This window comes from Panulirus ornatus, chromosome 41 (genome assembly GCF_036320965.1).
Source record: "Panulirus ornatus isolate Po-2019 chromosome 41, ASM3632096v1, whole genome shotgun sequence".
In the NCBI taxonomy this organism is placed as follows: domain Eukaryota; kingdom Metazoa; phylum Arthropoda; class Malacostraca; order Decapoda; family Palinuridae; genus Panulirus; species Panulirus ornatus.
In genome coordinates, this window is record NC_092264.1 from 19981946 (window position 1) to 19995875 (window position 13930).

The 13930-nt window shown below is 41.8% G+C and overlaps 1 protein-coding gene across 1 annotated transcript in view; it reads left to right on the top strand.

Annotated features, from left to right (window-relative positions):
- The first annotated feature begins 1735 nt into the window (after positions 1–1735).
- LOC139761749 (uncharacterized) overlaps positions 1736–13930 on the top strand; it is a 60911-nt gene continuing 48716 nt past the window's right edge. The window contains exon 1 of the mRNA XM_071686179.1: positions 1736–2878. Within this exon, the coding sequence (XP_071542280.1) occupies positions 2803–2878 (76 nt within the window). The 5' untranslated portion in view covers positions 1736–2802. The remainder of the gene's footprint in view (positions 2879–13930) is intronic.

Here is a 13930-nt window from a genome sequence, read left to right on the forward strand (position 1 = left end):
TGTTTAATTTGTTTATGGATGGGGTTGTTAGGGAGGTGAATGCAAGAGTTTTGGAAAGAGGGGCAAGTATGAAGTCTGTTGGGGATGAGAGAGCTTGGGAAGTGAGTCAGTTGTTGTTCGCTGATGATACAGCGCTGGTGGCTGATTCATGTGAGAAACTGCAGAAGCTGGTGACTGAGTTTGGTAAAGTGTGTGAAAGAAGAAAGTTAAGAGTAAATGTGAATAAGAGCAAGGTTATTAGGTACAGTAGGGTTGAGGGTCAAGTCAATTGGGAGGTGAGTTTGAATGGAGAAAAACTGGAGGAAGTGAAGTGTTTTAGATATCTGGGAGTGGATCTGGTAGCGGATGGAACCATGGAAGCGGAAGTGGATCATAGGGTGGGGGAGGGGGCGAAAATTCTGGGAGCCTTGAAGAATGTGTGGAAGTCGAGAACATTATCTCGGAAAGCAAAAATGGGTATGTTTGAAGGAATAATGGTTCCAACAATGTTGTATGGTTGCGAGGCGTGGGCTATGGATAGAGTTGTGCGCAGGAGGATGGATGTGCTGGAAATGAGATGTTTGAGGACAATGTGTGGTGTGAGGTGGTTTGATCGAGTAAGTAACGTAAGGGTAAGAGAGATGTGTGGAAATAAAAAGAGCGTGGTTGAGAGAGCAGAAGAGGGTGTTTTGAAATGGTTTGGTCACATGGAGAGAATGAGTGAGGAAAGATTGACCAAGAGGATATATGTGTCGGAGGTGGAGGGAACGAGGAGAAGAGGGAGACCAAATTGGAGGTGGAAAGATGGAGTGAAAAAGATTTTGTGTGATCGGGGCCTGAACATGCAGAGGGTGAAAGGAGGGCAAGGAATAGAGTGAATTGGAGTGATGTGGTATACCGGGGTTGACGTGCTGTCAGTGGATTGAATCAAGGCATGTGAAGCGTCTGGGGTAAACCATGGAAAGCTGTGTAGGTATGTATATTTGCGTGTGTGGACGTATGTATATACATGTGTATGGGGGTGGGTTGGGCCATTTCTTTCGTCTGTTTCCTTGCGCTACCTCGCAAACGCGGGAGACAGCGACAAAGCAAAAAAAAAAAAAAAATTTTAGAGGACTTAATGCTATTTTAACACCAGATTTGTATTCAGCATGAAAAATACTCCTTACAATGAGTTTATAAAGGAATTTTCTTTTCCTGAGAAAAATACCAAAAACTTTTTTCTTTCAAAATTGAAAGATAAGATATTGAAACACTTGTCGTCAGTAGTTACTGTGCCATGTTCATTTTTTAATGGTACAATTCCTTCTTTTACTGTCTTCCTTCATCTTATATATTTGAAGAATTCCTTAGGATTATTCTTAACTTTGAAGGATATTCTTTTTTCTTCATCACTTTTACTGTGTCTTATGACCTTGTTACACTCTCTTTGGATTTTGATTAATTCTTGGCAATTTTCATTGGTTCCCATTGATTTGAATTTCTTATGTTTTCTGCTTTTGGTGAATTAGTCCTTCCATGCTCCTATTCATCCATAATGCTTTTGAAATATTGCAAGCTCTCTTTGTAATTCATGGAATATGTATGTTTACAATCTTGAGTATTGCATGTTTAGAATTATTCCACATTTCCTCTACTTTGTAAACATCAAGAAGTTTTTTCCAATTGGTACTGTGAATTTCTTGTCTACTGTTTTCAAAATTTGCTTGCCCGTAATCTGGGATCAAGAGTTTGTTGTCATTTATTTCATAATCTTGATTTATCTCTGATCTACTCAAACTGTGATTTTTGTTTGACAAACTCTTACCTACTTTGCTAGAGCTGATTGGGTTACTGGTTAGGACACGATCAAGAATGTTTTTACCTCTAGCTGGTAATAAAGTGAGTGTGGTTGAGAGAACAGAAGAGAGTGTGTTGAAATGGCTTGGACATATGGAGAGAATGAGTGAGAAGAGGTTGAGAACAAGCTGAAGGGGAGACCAAGTCAGAGATTTGGGAATGGAGTAAAAAAGATTTTGATTGGAGCCTGAACATATGCAGGAGGGGGAAAGGCATGCACTGGATAGAGTAAATTGGAACAATGGTTTATTGGGATTGGTGAGCTGCCTTACTGAACAAGGACATGTGAAGTGGCAGGAGAAAACATACAAAGGTCTGTAGGGCTTGATTGAGGATAGGGAGCTGTGGTTTGGGTGCATTATACAAAGCAATTAGAGAATGGATATGAGCAAATGCAGCTTTCTTCATCTGTTCCTAGCGCTAATTTGCTAATGAGGGAAACAGCTATCACGTATGAAAAAAACTTTAAAGTGTATGGCACTATGTATTTCATTCTGAACATATTGCCATGTCTAAAAGACAGTCCCCTTATTTTTATGCATTGGTGGTAGTGCAAGTACTTACATTGATTATTAAGAAAAGAAAAATCACTTCCAGTCATATCCTCAAGAAACTGGACTTTATAAGAATTTCACTTATGTCAAGTTTTTGATACTTTACATTTCTTTGCAGGTGGTGGAGGTAACTAATCGTGCTGGTGAAGAAATAGACATTATTAGGGACACAAACCAGCGGTTCTGGGCAGTAGTTGAGAAAGAAGGTGATGGAGAGCTGACTTATGTTTTCAAGTTTCTCACCAGTTCTATCGAATTTCCATTTACAATAAGAGTTGACTTATATGAGAGAAAACAAGACAGTATTGGAGTAGAAGTGAGGCTGTACACTAATAATGATGGTCATATTCCCCTTGAGCCTGAGTCGACACCACTGATTGTGTTTGCTGAGGTGACACTAGATGGGCATCCTGTCGTCGGATCGAAGGTCATGCTGAAAGTGAGTCACCTGAGTCAGGATGGGTCAACAGATATGATGGTGGAACTACTAGACAGTGGAAATACTGGTTTGTATTACATTTTCTCCACAGACCAAAGTGTCCCAGCAAAGAATAAAGTATTCTGGATGAAAATATTATGCAAATCATTCACAAAAAAATTATCAGCTTTCAAGCATTTTTTGTCTGGGAGATGTGTCAAAATTGAGTTTTAATTATTCCTCATATTCATGGTATTTACAGTTAGTATTGTTGTTCTTGTTGGATCAGAAGTCACTTAAATTTGTTTTACTGTAATATCTTTCTTGAATTTGATTCACACTGTCATACATGCATCAAGTACACACAGTCTCAGTGCCCATTCATGTGTCTTTTCTTATGGTAACTGAGATGGCACGGGCTTCTGAAAGCCCTAATCATGACCATCTCCTTAATACTTGTAATGTGGCAGTTGAGGGTATAATTGGTGTACATGGGGTATTCAGTGTTGTGAATGGAAATGGTGAACAGCTTGTGGATTTGTGTGCTGAAAAAAGACTGGTGACTGGGAATACCTTGTTTAAAAAGAGATATACCTAAGAATACATTTGTGAGAAGGAGAGATGGTTGAAGGGCATTGTTGGGTTAAATGTTAATTGATAGACATGTAAAAGAGAGACTTTTGGATGTATATGTGCTAAGAAAGGCAGATGGAGGGATGTTTCACCATTATTTTGTGATGAAGGTGAAGATTTGCAGAGGTTTTCAAAAAATGAGAGAATGTTTGAGAGAGGAGAGTGGTGAGAGTAAGTGTGCTTAGATAGGACATTTATGTGAGGAAGTACCAGGACAGATTGAGTGTAGAATGGCAAAAGGTGAGAGCAAATGACATGAGAGGAGTGGGTGAGGAATGGGATGTATTTAGGGAAGCAATGATGGCACATGTAAAAGATGCATGTGGCATGAGAAAGGTGGGAGATGGGCAGATTGGAAAGGGTAGTGAGTGGTGGGGGTAGTGAGTGGTGGGGTGAAGTAAAGTTGTTAATGAAAGAGAAAAGACAAGTGTTTGGATAATACTTGCAAGGAAGGAGTGAAAATGAGTGGGAGCATTGTGTTGGAAGGAGGTAAATAATGTGCATAAGACAAGAGAACAAATGGGGACATCGGTGAAGGGGACAATTGGGGAAGTGATAATAGATAGTGATAAAGTGAGAGGGAGATGGAGTGAGTATTTTGAAGGTTTGTTGAATGTGTTTGATGATAGAGTGGCAGATATAGGGTGTTTTGGTCAGGGTGGTGTGTGAAGTGAGAGGATCAAGGAGAATGATTTGGTTAAGAGAGAAGAGGCAGTGAAAGCTTTGCAGAGAATAAAGTCCGGCAAGGTGGCAGGTTTGGAGGGTATTGCAGTAGAATTTAATAAGAAAAGGGGTGACTGTGTTGTTGATTGGTAAGGATATTCAATGTAAGTAAGAATCATGGTGAAGTGCCTGAGGATTGGCAGAATGCATGTGTAGTGCCATTGTACAAAGGCAAAGGGGATAAAGGTGAGTGTTCAAACTACAGAGGCATAAGTTTGTTGAGTATTCCTTGGAAATTATATAGGAGGGTATTGATTGATAGGGGACTGGGGACTGGGGAAGAACAGTGTGGTTTCAGAAGAGTTAGAGGATGTGTGGATCACGTGTTTCCTTTGAAGAATGTATGTGAGAAATACTTAGAAAAACATGGATTGGTATGTAGCATTTATGGATCTGGAGAAGGCATATGAGAGGGTTGATAAAGATATATTTTTTGGAAAGTCTTAAGAGTGTATGCTGTTTGAGTTAAGTTGCTAGAAGCTTTGAAAAGTTTTAACCAAGGATGTAAGGCATGTATACAAGTAGGAAGAGAGGAGAGTGATTGGTTCCCAGTGAATGTTGGTTTGCAGCAGGGGTGCCTGATGTCCCTATGGTTGTTTGATTTGTTCATGGAAGGTTAGGGAGGTAAATGCAAGAATTTTGGAGAGAGGGGCAAGTAAGCAGTCTGTTGTGGAAGTGAGTCAGTTGTTGTTTACTGATGATAAACTTTTAGTGACTGAGTTTGGAAAAGTGTGTGAAAGGAGAAAGTTGAGAGTAAATATGAATAAGAGCAAGGTTGAGAGTAAATGTGAATAAGAGCAAGATTTAGGTTCAGTAGGGTTGAAGGACTAGTTAATTGGGATATAAGTTTGAATGGAGAAAAATTGGAGGAAGTGAAGTGTTTTAGATGTCTGGGAGTGAATTTAGCAGTGGATTGAACTATGGAAGGGGAAGTTATTCACTTGGTGGTGGAGGGTGTGAAGGTTCAGGGAGCGATGAAGAATGTGTTGAAGGATAAAATGTAATCTCAGGGGGCAAAAATGGGTTTGTTTGGAGGAATAGTAGTTCCAACAATGTTATGTGGTTGTGAGGTATGGGCTATTGATAGCATTGTATGGAGGAGGGGGAGGCTGGATGTGTTAGAAATGAAATGTTTGAGGACAATATGTGGTGTGAGGTGGTTTCATCGAGTAAGTAATGATAGGGTAAGAGAGATGTGTCAGAATAAAAAGAGAGTGGTTGAGAGAGCAGAAGAGAGTTTGTTGAAATGGTTTTCAGACATGGAGAGAATGAGTGAAGAAAGATTGACAAAGAGGATGTATGTGTCAGAGATGAAGGGAACAAGGAGAAGCAGAAGACCAAATTGGAGGTGGAAAGATGGAGTGAAAAAGATTTTGAGCAATCGGGGCCTGAGCATGCAGAAGGTTGAGAGGCATGCAAGGAATAGAGTGAATTGGAACAGTGTGGTATACCAAGGTCAACTTGCTGTCAATGGACTGAACTAGGGCACGTGAAGCGTCTGTGGTAAACCATGGAAAGGTCTGCGGGGCCTGGATGTGGACAGGGAGTTATGGCTTCAGTGCATTACACATGACTGCTAGAGACTGAGTGTGAATGAATGTGGTCTTTTTTGTCTGTTTTCCTGGCACTACCTTGCTGAAGTGTGGAGTAGCGATGCTATTTCCTATGTGGCAGAGTAGCGACAGGAATGGATGAAGGCAAGCAGGTATGAATATGTACATGTGTATATATTCATATGTCTATGTATGTGTTGATATGCATATGTATGTATATGTGCATGTATGGTTGTATATATATATATATATATATATATATATATATATATATATATATATATATATATATATATATATATATATATATATATATATATTTCATTTCAAGCTAGAAGTTTCAGTTTTCTGAATTGTTTCTTACTTTTTCATATGTATATATATGTATATGTGTGTGTGTGTGTATATGTGCGTGTGTATGTGTATGTATATATATATGTATATATATATATATATATTATCCCTGGGGATAGGGGTGAAAGAATACTTCCCACGCATTCCTCGCGTGTCGTAGAAGGCGACTAGAGGGGACGGGAGCGGGGGGCCAGAAATCCTCCCCTCCTTGTATTTTTTAACTTTCTAAAATGGGAAACAGAAGAAGGAGTCACGCAGGGAGTGCTCATCCTCCTCGAAGGCTCAGACTGGGGTGTCTAAATGTGTGTGGATGTAACCAAGAGGTGAAAAAAGGAGAGATAGGTAGTATGTTTGAGGAAAGGAACCTGGATGTTTTGGCTCTGAGTGAAACGAAGCTCAAGGGTAAAGGGGAAGAGTGGTTTGGGAATGTCTTGGGAGTAAAGTCAGGGGTTAGTGAGAGGACAAGAGCAAGGGAAGGAGTAGCAGTACTCCTGAAACAGGAGTTGTGGGAGTATGTGATAGAATGTAAGAAAGTAAATTCTTGATTAATATGGGTAAAACTGAAAGTTGATGGAGAGAGATGGGTGATTATTGGTGCATATGCACCTGGGCATGAGAAGAAAGATCATGAGAGGCAAGTGTTTTGGGAGCAGCTGAATGAGTGTGTTAGTGGTTTTGATGCACGAGACCGGGTTATAGTGATGGGTGATTTGAATGCAAAGGTGAGTAATGTGGCAGTTGAGGGAATAATTGGTATACATGGGGTGTTCAGTGTTGTAAATGGAAATGGTGAAGAGCTTGTAGATTTATGTGCTGAAAAAGGACTGGTGATTGGGAATACCTGGTTTAAAAAGCGAGATATACATAAGTATACGTATGTAAGTAGGAGAGATGGCCAGAGAGCGTTATTGGATTATGTGTTAATTGACAGGTGCGCGAAAGAGAGACTTTTGGATGTTAATGTGCTGAGAGGTGCAACTGGAAGGATGTCTGATCATTATCTTGTGGAGGCTAAGGTGAAGATTTGTATGGGTTTTCAGAAAAGAAGAGTGAATGTTGGGGTGAAGAGGGTGGTGAGAGTAAGTGAGCTTGGGAAGGAGACTTGTGTGAGGAAGTACCAGGAGAGACTGAGTACAGAATGGAAAAAGGTGAGAACAATGGAAGTAAGGGGAGTGGGGGAGGAATGGGATGTATTTAGGGAATCAGTGATGGATTGCGCAAAAGATGCTTGTGGCATGAGAAGAGTGGGAGGTGGGTTGATTAGAAAGGGTAGTGAGTGGTGAGATGAAGAAGTAAGATTTTTAGTGAAAGAGAAGAGAGAGGCATTTGGACGATTTTTGCAGGGAAAAAATGCAATTGAGTGGGAGATGTATAAAAGAAAGAGACAGGAGGTCAAGAGAAAGGTGCAAGAGGTGAAAAAGAGGGCAAATGAGAGTTGGGGTGAGAGAGTATCATTAAATTTTAGGGAGAATAAAAAGATGTTCTGGAAGGAGGTAAATAAAGTGCGTAAGACAAGGGAGCAAATGGGAACTTCAGTGAAGGGCGCAAATGGGGAGGTGATAACAAGTAGTGGTGATGTGAGAAGGAGATGGAGTGAGTATTTTGAAGGTTTGTTGAATGTGTTTGATGATAGAGTGGCAGATATAGGGTGTTTTGGTCGAGGTGGTGTGCAAAGTGAGAGGGTTAGGGAAAATGATTTGGTAAACAGAGAAGAGGTAGTAAAAGCTTTGCGGAAGATGAAAGCCGGCAAGGCAGCAGGTTTGGATGGTATTGCAGTGGAATTTATTAAAAAAGGGGGTGACTGTATTATTGACTGGTTGGTAAGGTTATTTAATGTATGTATGACTCATGGTGAGGTGCCTGAGGATTGGCGGAATGCGTGCATAGTGCCATTGTACAAAGGCAAAGGGGATAAGAGTGAGTGCTCAAATTACAGAGGTATAAGTTTGTTGAGTATTCCTGGTAAATTATATGGGAGGGTATTGATTGAGAGGGTGAAGGCATGTACAGAGCATCAGATTGGGGAAGAGCAGTGTGGTTTCAGAATTGGTAGAGGATGTGTGGATCAGGTGTTTGCTTTGAAGAATGTATGTGAGAAATACTTAGAAAACCAAATGGATTTGTATGTATCATTTATGGATCTGGAGAAGGCATATGATAGAGTTGATAGAGATGCTCTGTGGAAGGTATTAAGAATATATGGTGTGGGAGGAAAGTTGTTAGAAGCAGTGAAAAGTTTTTATCGAGGATGTAAGGCATGTGTACATGTAGGAAGAGAGGAAAGTGATTGGTTCTCAGTGAATGTAGGTTTGCGGCAGGGATGTGTGATGTCTCCGTGGTTGTTTAATTTGTTTATGGATGGGGTTGTTAGGGAGGTGAATGCAAGAGTTTTGGAAAGAGGGGCAAGTATGAAGTCTGTTGTGGATGACAGAGCGTGGGAAGTGAGTCAGTTGTTGTTCGCTGATGATACAGCGCTGGTGGCTGATTCATGTGAGAAACTGCAGAAGCTGGTGACTGAGTTTGATAAAGTGTGTGAAAGAAAAAAGTTAAGAGTAAATGTGAATAAGAGCAAGGTAATTAGGTACAGTAGGGTTGAGGGTCAAGTCAATTGGGAAGTAAGTTTGAATGGAGAAAAACTGGAGGAAGTAAAGTGTTTTAGATATCTGGGAGTGGATCTGGCAGCGGATGGAACCATGGAAGCGGAAGTGGATCATACGGTGGGGGAGGGGGCGAAAATCCTGGGAGCCTTGAGGAATGTGTGGAAGTCAAGAACATTATCTCGGAAAGCAAAAATGGGTATGTTTGAAGGAATAGTGGTTCCAACAATGTTGTATGGTTGTGAGGCGTGGGCTATGGATAGAGTTGTGCGCAGGAGGATGGATGTGCTGGAAATGAGATGTTTGAGGACAATGTGTGGTGTGAGGTGGTTTGATCGAGTAAGTAACGTAAGGGTAAAAGAGATGTGTGGAAATAAAAAGAGCATGGTTGAGAGAGCAGAAGAGGGTGTTTTGAAATGGTTTGGGCACATGGAGAGAATGAGTGAGAAAAGATTGACCAAGAGGATATATGTGTCGGAGGTGGAGGGAACGAGAAGTGGGAGATCAAATTGGAGGTGGAAAGATGGAGTGAAAAAGATTTTGTGTGATCGGGGCCTGAACATGCAGGAGGGTGAAAGGAGGGCAAGGAATAGAGTGAATTGGATCGATGTGGTATACCGGGGTTGACGTGCTGTCAGTGGATTGAATCAGGGCATGTGAAGCGTCTGGAGTAAACCATGGAAAGCTGTGTAGGTATGTATATTTGCGTGTGTGGACGTATGTATATACATGTGTATGGGGGTGGGTTGGGCCATTTCTTTCATCTGTTTCCTTGCACTACCTCACAAACGCGGGAGACAGCGACAAAGAAAAAAAAAAAATATATATATATATATATTTTTATTTATATTTATTATACTTTGTCGCTGTCTCCCGCGTTTGCGAGGTAGCGCAAGGAAACAGACGAAAGAAATGGCCCAACCCCCCCCATACACATGTATATACATACGTCCACACACGCAAATATACATACCTACACAGCTTTCCATGGTTTACCCCAGACGCTTCACATGCCTTGATTCAATCCACTGACAGCACGTCAACCCCGGTATACCACATCGTTCCAATTCACTCTATTCCTTGCCCTCCTTTCACCCTCCTGCATGTTCAGGCCCCGATCACACAAAATCTTTTTCACTCCATCTTTCCACCTCCAATTTGGTCTCCCTCTTCTCCTCGTTCCCTCCACCTCCGACACATATATCCTCTTGGTCAATCTTTCCTCACTCATTCTCTTCATGTGCCCAAACCACTTCAAAACACCCTCTTCTGCTCTCTCTCAACCACGCTCTTTTTATTTCCACACATCTCTCTTACCCTTACGTTACTCACTCGATCAAACCACCTCACACCACACATTGTCCTCAAACATCTCATTTTCAGCACATCCATCCTCCTGCGCACAACTCTATCCATAGCCCACGCCTCGCAACCATACAACATTGTTGGAACCACTATTCCTTCAAACATACCCAGTTTTGCTTTCCGAGATAATGTTCTCGACTTCCACACATTCTTCAAGGCCCCCAGAATTTTCGCCCCCTCACCCACCCTATGATCCACTTCCGCTTCCATGGTTCCATCCGCTGCCAGATCCACTCCCAGATATCTAAAACACTTCACTTCCTCCAGTTTTTCTCCATTCAAACTCACCTCCCAATTGACTTGACCCTCAACCCTACTGTACCTAATAACCTTGCTCTTATTCACATTTACTCTTAACTTTCTTCTTCCACACACTTTACCAAACTCAGTCACCAGCTTCTGCAGTTTCTCACATGAATCAGCCACCACCGCTGTATCATCAGCGAACAACAACTGACTCACTTCCCAAGCTCTCTCATCCCCAACAGACTTCATACTTGCCCCTCTTTCCAAAACTCTTGCATTTACCTCCCTAACAACCCCATCCATAAACAAATTAAACAACCATGGAGACATCACACACCCCTGCCGCAAACCTACATTCACTGAGAACCAATCACTTTCCTCTCTTCCTACATGTACACATGCCTTACATCCTCGATAAAAACTTTTCACTGCTTCTAACAACTTGCCTCCCACACCATATATTCTTAATACCTTCCACAGAGCATCTCTATCAACTCTATCATATGCCTTCTCCAGATCCATAAATGCTACATACAAATCCATTTGCTTTTCTAAGTATTTCTCACATACATTCTTCAAAGCAAACACCTGATCCACACATCCTCTACCACTTCTGAAACCACACTGCTCTTCCCCAATCTGATGCTCTGTACATGCCTTCACCCTCTCAATCAATACCCTCCCATATAATTTACCAGGAATACTCAACAAACTTATACCTCTGTAATTTGAGCACTCACTCTTATCCCCTTTGCCTTTGTACAATGGCACTATGCACGCATTCCGCCAATCCTCAGGCACCTCACCATGAGTCATACATACATTAAATAACCTTACCAACCAGTCAATAATACAGTCACCCCCTTTTTTAATAAATTCCACTGCAATACCATCCAAACCAGCTGCCTTGCCGGCTTTCATTTTCCGCAAAGCTTTCACTACCTCTTCTCTGTTTACCAAATCATTTTCCCTAACCCTCTCACTTTGCACACCACCTCGACCAAAACACCCCATATCTGCCACTCTATCATCAAACACATTCAACAAACCTTCAAAATACTCACTCCATCTCCTTCTCACATCACCACTACTTGTTATCACCTCCCCATATATATATATATATATATATATATATATATTTTTTTTTTTTTGCTTTGTTGCTGTCTCCCGCGTCTGCGAGGTAGCGCAAGGAAACAGACGAAAGAAATGGCCCAACCCACCCCCATACACATGTATATACATACGTCCACACACGCAAATATACATACCTACACAGCTTTCCATGGTTTACCCCATACGCTTCACATGCCTTGATTCAATCCACTGACAGCACGTCAACCTCGGTATACCACATCGCTCCAATTCACTCTATTCCTTGCCCTCCTTTCACCCTCCTGCATGTTCAGGCCCCGATCACACAAAATCTTTTTCACTCCATCTTTCCACCTCCAATTTGGTCTCCCTCTTCTCCTCGTTCCCTCCACCTCCGACACATATATCCTCTTGGTCAATCTTTCCTCACTCATTCTCTCCATGTGACCAAACCATTTCAAAACACCCTCTTCTGCTCTCTCAACCACGCTCTTTTTATTTCCACACATCTCTCTTACCCTTACGTTACTTACTCGATCAAACCACCTCACACCACACATTGTCCTCAAACATCTCATTTCCAGCACATCCATCCTCCTGCGCACCACTCTATCCATAGCCCACGCCTCGCAACCATACAACATTGTTGGAACCACTATTCCTTCAAACATACCCATTTTTGCTTTCCGAGATAATGTTCTCGACTTCCACACATTCTTCAAGGCTCCCAGAATTTTCGCCCCCTCCTCCATCCTATGGTCCACTTCCGCTTCCATGGTTCCATCCGCTGCCAGATCCACTCCCAGATATCTAAAACACTTTACTTCCTCCAGTTTTTCTCCATTCAAACTCACCTCCCAATTGACTTGACCCTCAACCCTACTGTACCTAATAACCTTGCTCTTATTCACATTTACTCTTAACTTTCTTCTTTCACACACTTTACCAAACTCAGTCACCAGCTTCTGCAGTTTCTCACATGCATCAGCCACCAGCGCTGTATCATCAGCGAACAACAACTGACTCACTTCCCAAGCTCTCTCATCCCCAACAGACTTCATACTTGCCCCTCTTTCCAAAACTCTTGCATTCACCTCCCTAACAACCCCATCCATAAACAAATTAAACAACCATGGAGACATCACACACCCCTGCCGCAAACCTACATTCACTGAGAACCAATCACTTTCCTCTCTTCCTACACGTACACATGCCTTACATCCTCGATAAAAACTTTTCACTGCTTCTAACAACTTGCCTCCCACACCATATATTCTTAATACCTTCCACAGAGCATCTCTGTGAACTCTATCATATGCCTTCTCCAGATCCATAAATGCTACATACAAATCCATTTGCTTTTCTAAGTATTTCTCACATACATTCTTCAAAGCAAACACCTGATCCACACATCCTCTACCACTTCTGAAACCACACTGCTCTTCCCCAATCTGATGCTCTGTACATGCCTTCACCCTCTCAATCAATACCCTCCCATATAATTTACCAGGAATACTCAACAAACTTATACCTCTGTAATTTGAGCACTCACTCTTATCCCCTTTGCCTTTGTACAATGGCACTATGCACGCATTCCGCCAATCCTCAGGCACCTCACCATGAGTCATACATACATTAAATAACCTTACCAACCAGTCGATAATACAGTCACCCCCTTTTTTAATAAATTCCACTGCAATACCATCCAAACCTGCTGCCTTGCCAGCTTTCATCTTCTGCAAAGCTTTTACTACCCCTTCTCTGTTTACCAAATCATTTTCCCTAACCCTCTCACTTTGCACACCACCTCGACCAAAACACCCTATATCTGCCACTCTATCATCAAACACATTCAACAAACCTTCAAAATACTCACTCCATCTCCTTCTCACATCACCACTACTTGTTATCACCTCCCCATTTGCGCCCTTCACTGAAGTTCCCATTTGCTCCCTCGTCTTACGCACTTTATTTACCTCCTTCCAGAACATCTTTTTATTCTCCCTAAAATTTAATGATACTCTCTCACCCCAACTCTCATTTGCCCTTTTTTTCACCTCTTGCACCTTTCTCTTGACCTCCTGTCTCTTTCTTTTATACATCTCCCACTCAATTGCATTTTTTCCCTGCAAAAATCGTCCAAATGCCTCTCTCTTCTCTTTCACTAATACTCTTACTTCTTCATCCCACCACTCACTACCCTTTCTAATCAACCCATCTCCCACTCTTCTCATGCCACAAGCATCTTTTGTGCAATCCATCACTGATTCCCTAAATACATCCCATTCCTCCCCCACTCCCCTTACTTCCATTGTTCTCACCTTTTTCCATTCTGTACTCAGTCTCTCCTGGTACTTCCTCACACAAGTCTCCTTCCCAAGCTCACTTACTCTCACCACCCTCTTCACCCCAACATTCACTCTTCTTTTCTGAAAACCCATACAAATCTTCACCTTAGCCTCCACAAGATAATGATCAGACATCCTTCCAGTTGCACCTCTCAGCACATTAACATCCAAAAGTCTCTCTTTCGCGCGCCTGTCAATTAACACGTAATCCAATAACGCTCTCTGGCCA